Here is a 7,179-nt window from a genome sequence, read left to right on the forward strand (position 1 = left end):
GAGCTCTAGTAATTGGTCCAGTATATGTAGCAGCAGGGGTTGTAGGTGTAAGTGTAGTACTGATGTCCTCATCAATTGCCGTCAAAATTATCTATATCCAAAACCAAGGGGTGATGGTCGAGAGTACGTGTTCTTCGTTAATAGCAGCTATAAGAGGGAATTTATGTGCCCACTCTACATTACAGACTGCATGATCAAGACATTTCCTAATCTCACCTTTTCTCCAAGACCGAACCAGATTGAATCTCTGCACCATCTACAGGCTCTGTTTTGCAGCGCTCGAGGTTGGCTTGCTGGAAACTATTGATTCGGCAGTTTCTAGCGGGACTGGCTTTAAATTCCATTTGATGCAGGTCAAATAGGGAATGAACAATCAAACAGTCCAATTTCTTTGTGTGTAGGTCTGGTTGGGCTTCCAAAAACGTCCAGTCGAAACATGGCTTTTAAATTAAATTAAGTTTAGAAATAGTAGATGATACGAGCAACCAAATACGGCCGATGTGAGCGGCGGATGTTTGGGGCAGTGCCAACGCCGCGTGAAGACACGGTTCACCGCTGACTGACACGGACATGTTTGACCTCGGAGCATGCATGCGCGCTTCGACCTTGAGCGTGTGCCGCGTCCCATCTGCCAGCTAGGCTCCACCACGTCATGTTTCAGCCCACGTCGCTAGCGCGGCGAGCCGTGGAGAATCCGCGTGCCTGTGCGCGATGTGATCGAATCTTGGCGCACGAGATTCTTACCAAATTTGATTGGCAATAATGAAGACGTGACGAGATAAATGATTGGGTCTTTATCAGTACAGTACCAGAGTATGCGTACCGTAAGTACATCATGCGTTAAACCTAAGCTCTTGACCGCAGATTCGACGTCTAACAACCGTACAGGTTCAAAGGAAGGAACTATTAGTCTATGAGCAATCAACAAGGTGTTCCATGCGGTAGAAAGAAATCGAAATCAGCTTCCATGACGGTCATCTAAAGTACACCAGCACAGCTTGGCAACTATGTTATGTTTTGCCGTCATTTCGATGCCAGCGTGTCAACAAAAACTCAAAACAGTCGCACTGCAAAAGCAAGGAGGCTAGGATTCTCAACAGTGTTCACACGGAGCGCCAAAGCCAAAGCCTCTATATATACACCTCCCCTCCTCCCTCCCATTTCCCCACACAGGCACACGCCTCCACCCTCGCCAAGAACACACCACTCTCCAAGTCGTCAACTACCTGCTTGCGCTGAGCTTCTCTCTACGAGAAAGTCAAGCTAGCCGAGGATTGTCGAGTAGCAGCACAATTTAAGTGATGGCGGTAGGCAACGGCGGCGCCAAGAAAGTGGTGGCGCCCATGGAGGTGTCCGTGGAGGCCGGGAACGCCGGGGACGCGGCGTGGATGGACGACGACGGCCGGCCCCGCCGCTCCGGCACGTTCTGGACGGCGAGTGCGCACATCATCACCGCCGTCATCGGCTCCGGCGTGCTCTCGCTGGCCTGGGCCATCGCGCAGCTCGGTTGGGTAGCTGGCCCCGCTGTCATGCTCCTCTTCGCCGCCGTCATCTACTACACCTCCACCCTGCTCGCCGAGTGCTACCGCACGGGTGACCCGGCCACCGGGAAGCGCAACTACACCTACATGGACGCCGTCCGCTCCAACCTCGGCGGTCCCAAGGTCATCTTCTGCGGTGTCATCCAGTACGCCAATCTCGTCGGCGTCGCCATCGGCTACACCATCGCGTCCTCCATCAGCATGCGGGCCATTAGGAGGGCCGACTGTTTCCACGCCAACGGACACGCCGACCCGTGCAAGAGCTCCAGCAACCCATACATGATCCTCTTCGGCCTCGTGCAGATCGTGTTCTCGCAGATCCCCGACTTCGATCAGATATGGTGGCTGTCCATCGTCGCCGCAGTCATGTCCTTCACCTACTCCGGCATTGGACTCTCCCTCGGCATCACCCAGACCATATGTATGTCGTCGGAACTCCAAACATACTACTCCCTCCGTTCGTTATTATAAGACGTTTTGGACAGCTAGCTTTGAACTGTTTTGGGTACCGTCTGAATTGTCTAAAATCGTCTTATAAAAGTGGGCAGAAAAAGTACCTTTTTTGCCCTCTTATTAGTATATAAAAAGTTATCCTACAGTACTTAAGACGATGAAATTGCAGCCGATGGTGGAATCAAGGGCAGCCTCACCGGCATCAGCATCGGCGTCGGTATCACGGCCACGCAGAAGGTGTGGCGCAGCCTGCAGGCATTTGGCGACATCGCCTTCGCCTACTCCTTCTCCAACATCCTCATAGAAATCCAAGTACGTAAAAGCCATGACCGAGCTGTCCTCTGCTCAGCGAGTGTAATTCCTAGTTTGCTCTGTATTTGTTATCGTTGGCTGACATAGGGGTGTTTGTCAGGACACGATCAGGGCGCCGCCGCCGTCTGAGGCGAAGGTGATGAAGCAGGCGACGCGGCTGAGTGTGGCGACGACGACGGTGTTCTACATGCTGTGCGGGTGCATGGGGTACGCGGCGTTCGGCGACGCAGCCCCCGACAACCTCCTCACCGGGTTCGGATTCTACGAGCCCTTCTGGCTGCTGGACATCGCCAACGTGGCCATCGTCGTGCACCTCGTCGGCGCCTACCAGGTCTTCTGCCAGCCCATCTTCGCCTTCGTCGAGCGCTGGGCCGCGTCCACATGGCCAGACAGCGCCTTCATCTCCCGCGAGTTCCGGGTGGGGCCATTCGCGCTCAGCGTGTTCCGGCTGACGTGGCGGTCGGCCTTCGTCTGCCTCACCACCGTCTTCGCCATGCTGCTCCCGTTCTTCGGCAACGTGGTGGGACTCCTCGGCGCCGTCTCCTTCTGGCCGCTCACCGTCTACTTCCCCGTCGAGATGTACATCAGGCAGCGCGGCGTGCCCGGCCGGAGCATGCAGGGGATCTGCCTTAGGATGCTCAGCGTCGGATGCCTCATCGTTTCCATCGCCGCCGCGGCGGGCTCCATCGCCAACGTCATCGAAGCTCTCAAAGTGTACAAGCCGTTCAGCGGCTGATTTGCCGCACGTGCATCAACTTAGTTATAACCGCATGCTATACATACATACTACACGTTCGCCGAGAGGCCCTTGTTGAACCTAGTTATTGCACCTAACGGATTAGGCGGCCTTTGGTTGCACTCCTCGGAAAATGAGGGGCCTAAGCAGAACGGCAGGAGGTGCTCTCTGTAATGAAGATTAAGAGCGTAGGGTGCCTTATGCAAAGTAGCTCCTTTTTTGTAAAGGGGACCTAATTTTTGTTGTACAATCTGGTGTACCAGAGGGGAAAAAATCCAGTATATACATGTGAAGACAAGATAAAACTTTCAGTTTCACTAAATCTTAGTCGAGTGAGACTTAGGTATATCCCGTTTGATGCTATATTCATGAGATCTTATGTGTATGTCTCAATCGATTGAGACCTAACCTCACCTAAGAAAAATATCCTTGTGCCTCAGCTCTCATGACATTTACATATAGGATCCTTATATATATTGTTAGGAATACATATAGTCTTCGAAATCATATAAAGACCTATTGTTGTTTGAACCATACGTGAATAATTTTGGGGTTCACTAAAATCAACTCAATATCCGTAATCTCAACTACTCCCTCCGTTCCGAATTACTTGTCGCAGGTATGGATGTAACTAGATATATTTTAGTTCTAGATACATCCATTTATGCGACGAGTAATTTAGAACGGAGGGAGTAGATGTTTTGAACCTTGATGAAATCATTACAGAGGTGCAAGCGTATGCTCTTGAGCTTACAAAAAGTGCCGAGTTATTTTACTTTAACTTGTGCCCCACAAAAGGAAATGGTCCAAGGTTTTTAAAACAAATAATTGGGGGACACTGTTTACAGAGAATATCTGGATTAGCAAGTGGGGAATCTTAGGTAGATCATTGATGATAAGCTCTTTTCTCTCATCCAAAGAAGAAATGGGTGGACAGCCAAGTAGGATGGGTACGCAGGGTACTAGTCACGAAAGCGCGGTCACATGGACCATTTATGTTGCTTTCTTTATTTTCTTTGCGGATATGGAAAATGAAAAAGAATGGCCAGGCAAACTTGGAATCCTTGCATTTGCTTCCTAGATAGAAGTATTTGTTTGTGATAATTGGTGATTGCATTATAGGAGTATGTTAGCCGCCCTGCTCTGTTTAGCTGCTAGCACCACGGGGGATATGCCAAATCTGGCCACACAAAATTAATGTGTTCAAACTTCAACTAACAGGACCCTCTGAAAAAAAAAGAGTTTGTTTTCTTGCATGAAGAGGTAGGCAATAATAGCACCAATAATAGTGTGTGTATAAGTCGATCAGTTGATGAGGACATCAATACCATTGTTACACCCACAACCCCTACTGTTACATATACTTGACCAATTACTAGAGCTCGCGCACGCCAATTAAATTACCAGGTACTTTCGTTTCTTGGTAATGATTATAATGTTCATGAGATTATGATGCTGTCTAAATTGGATACATTTGTTTTGCTTACAAATGAAGGGCCTAGCTTGGAGAAGGATGAACATTGGAGCAAGAACACGCATGGAGTTGATGGCATGCGCAAGGGGATCAAGAACGAAGTTACAAGTGATGATTTTAGGACTTTGAAGCCGCCATAAGGAGTGCATGAAGCCTTGGACGAAATATACAAGATGCCACTTCATAATATTCGTCCATAGGCTATTCTAGGTGCTGCGTCACCTTATTAATGGGCCAGGCCCATGTAATTTCGAAATACTTAAGTATAGGCTATTTTTAGAGTCCGTATATGTGGGGAAACAAGAGTTAGGGTTGGTTTCGGACCCCACCCTCAAGGGCCACGAAATTCCCCCCTCTTCCTCCATATATACAGCCCTTAGGGCGTCGTTTAGACTTTGGGGGTTTTTGTTTAGATTAAAAGTTCGCCATAGCTGCAACTTCGCGTACTTCGTTTGTGTCCAATGACCAGACCAAGACGTCATAGAACCCCACCTTGATCAATAAAGCTTTCATCTTATATTCGCAATATCCCGGTTGCAATCTCAGTTTCTTGCTTGTTCTTCGTTTGCTCGCAGGAAACAGACCCTCGTGGTCAGGTTGATCGTGCTCCGGCGTGGTCAATAACCCTCGGAAGTTGGTTTAGCGATTGCTAAGGCGCGACGTCTCGCACGTTCGTAGTCGGATCATCAAGGTCGACTCCCACAGAAAACGATAGCCACCATCTCATCGAAACATCGGGACACCTTAGCCTCTATCAAGTGGTATCAGATTTCCAGGTTGCTCGATGAGATTTTACAGTTTTTCATAGATTAGATCGAGTCTGTTCTTCATACCTACAGTCCACGAAAAAGCCAGAAAAGAAAATTAGGGTTAGTTCATCATATCCGAACCAATCTGAGCCTTTGCATAATCTCTTTAGGGTTTTTGCTTTGTTGAATTTGCGGTTGCATCGTCGTGTCAAGTTGCTGGTCTTAGAGTCTAGTCTTTTAGAGTTTCGAGTTCTGGCCATAAGTTGTCACGCCGCCGCCGCACCATCATCATCGCCCATCTACCACTTTTGCTTATCCGCCACCGCTCTGAATCCATATCCATATACCACCACCAATCCGTATCCATATACCACCACCAATCTGTATCCATATACCACCACCGCTACCATATACCACCACCGCTGCCATATACCACAACCATATATCCACCACCAATCCGAGTTCTTCTCATATTAGGTTTGTTCTTGAGATCAATCTAAATTCGGTTTCGTGTTTCCTTGCCTGCGTAGGTCTCGAAAAAAAAAGTCTGGAGACCCCCGGGCAGTTTTTAGGCCAAAATTTTCACGGGCAAATTTTTTTTCCCTATCCTATTTTTAGGCTTTTCTGGTCTTTTGAGCCATGTGCCATCATAGTGATTTTTTGTCGCACTTTTTCGTCGTCGCTGCCCTGAGAAGAATATTATCAGGAATTACAAACTGGCATGATTAGATGTGGTATTGTTGAGGAGAATGAAGCTATGCTTGCACGTTTTATGGGTGGATTAAATAGAGAGATTCAGACGATTCTAGAGTATAAGGAGTATACTAATATCACTCGTTTATTCCATCTTGCTTGTAAAGCTGAACGTGAAGTGCAGGATCGACAGGCATTGGCGCGGACTAACTTTTCTGCAGGTCGACCTTCATCATGGACACCACGTGCATCATCTACTTCCACACGTTCTGCTACACCGGCGCCTCCGTCGGCTGCCACCTCCAACCGTGATACAATAAAGCAGGCACAATCACCACTATCTGCCAAGAGCACACCTTCTGGGCCTGCAAAGAGCTCTTCTTCATCCATGGCATCAACAGGGCAAACACATGATATTATTTGTCGACGTTGCAAGGGTGGAGGTCATTATGCGAGAGAATGCCCATCTAAGCGTGTGATGATTGTTACTGAGGATGGTGGGTATGAGTCCGCTAGTGACTATGATGAGAAGACTTTGGCTCTTATTCCACGTGAAGAACACGGTGGAGACGATTCTGATCATGAGACGCAATACATGGCTCCTGAAGATGCTGACAGGTATGAATGTTTAGTTGCTCAACGTGTTTTGAGTGTGCAGGTTACACAAGCTGAGCAAAATTAGAGGCATAATTTGTTCCATACAAAGGGAGTTGTGAAGGAATGTTCTGTTCGCGTGATCATAGATGGAGGGAGCTGCAATAACTTGGCTAGCATGGAGATGGTGGAGAAGCTATCTCTCACCACAAGACCACATCCACATCCTTACTACATCCAATGGTTCAACAACAGCGGCAAGGTTAAGGTAACACGTACTGTTCGTGTGCATTTTAGTATCTCTACATATGCTGATTATGTTGATTGTGATGTGGTACCTATGCAAGCATGTTCCTTATTACTTGGTAGACCATGGCAATTTGATAAAAATTCTGTACACCATGGTAGAAACAATCAGTATACTCTTGTTCATAACGATAAAAATATTACTTTGCTTCCTATGACTCCTGATTCCATTTGGAAAGATGATATTAATAGAGCTAATAAAGCAAAACAGGAGACAAATAAGAGTGAAAATCAGATTGTGGCAAAAGAATTTGAGCACCAAATGAAGCCTAATAATAAACCATCTACTGTTGTTTCTGAAATTAAATTGAAAAGTGCATG

General features: G+C 47.6%; 1 protein-coding gene across 1 annotated transcript; it reads left to right on the forward strand.

The window, feature by feature from the left end:
* Positions 1–1,148: 1,148 nt before the first annotated feature.
* LOC125508405 (amino acid permease 3) lies at positions 1,149–3,364 on the forward strand. Its single transcript, XM_048673111.2, has 3 exons — positions 1,149–1,962; positions 2,164–2,306; positions 2,407–3,364. Exons 1-3 carry the CDS (start codon positions 1,302–1,304, stop codon positions 3,040–3,042), a joined length of 1,440 nt encoding a protein of 479 aa, XP_048529068.1. The 5' UTR covers positions 1,149–1,301; the 3' UTR covers positions 3,043–3,364.
* The last annotated feature ends 3,815 nt before the right edge of the window (positions 3,365–7,179 follow it).

Source organism: Triticum urartu, chromosome 5A (genome assembly GCF_056163025.1).
Source record: "Triticum urartu cultivar PI428250 chromosome 5A, HENAU_Tu73, whole genome shotgun sequence".
Lineage (NCBI taxonomy): Eukaryota > Viridiplantae > Streptophyta > Magnoliopsida > Poales > Poaceae > Triticum > Triticum urartu.

Coding starts and splice junctions, on each gene's coding strand:
- LOC125508405 (XM_048673111.2), top strand. CDS start 1,302: ATGGCGGTAGGCAACGGCGGCGCCAAGAAAGTGGTGGCGCCCATGGAG. Junction 1,963..2,163: donor CGGCATCACCCAGACCATAT/GTATGTCGTCGG, acceptor ATGAAATTGCAG/CCGATGGTGGAATCAAGGGC. Junction 2,307..2,406: donor ACATCCTCATAGAAATCCAA/GTACGTAAAAGC, acceptor GGTGTTTGTCAG/GACACGATCAGGGCGCCGCC.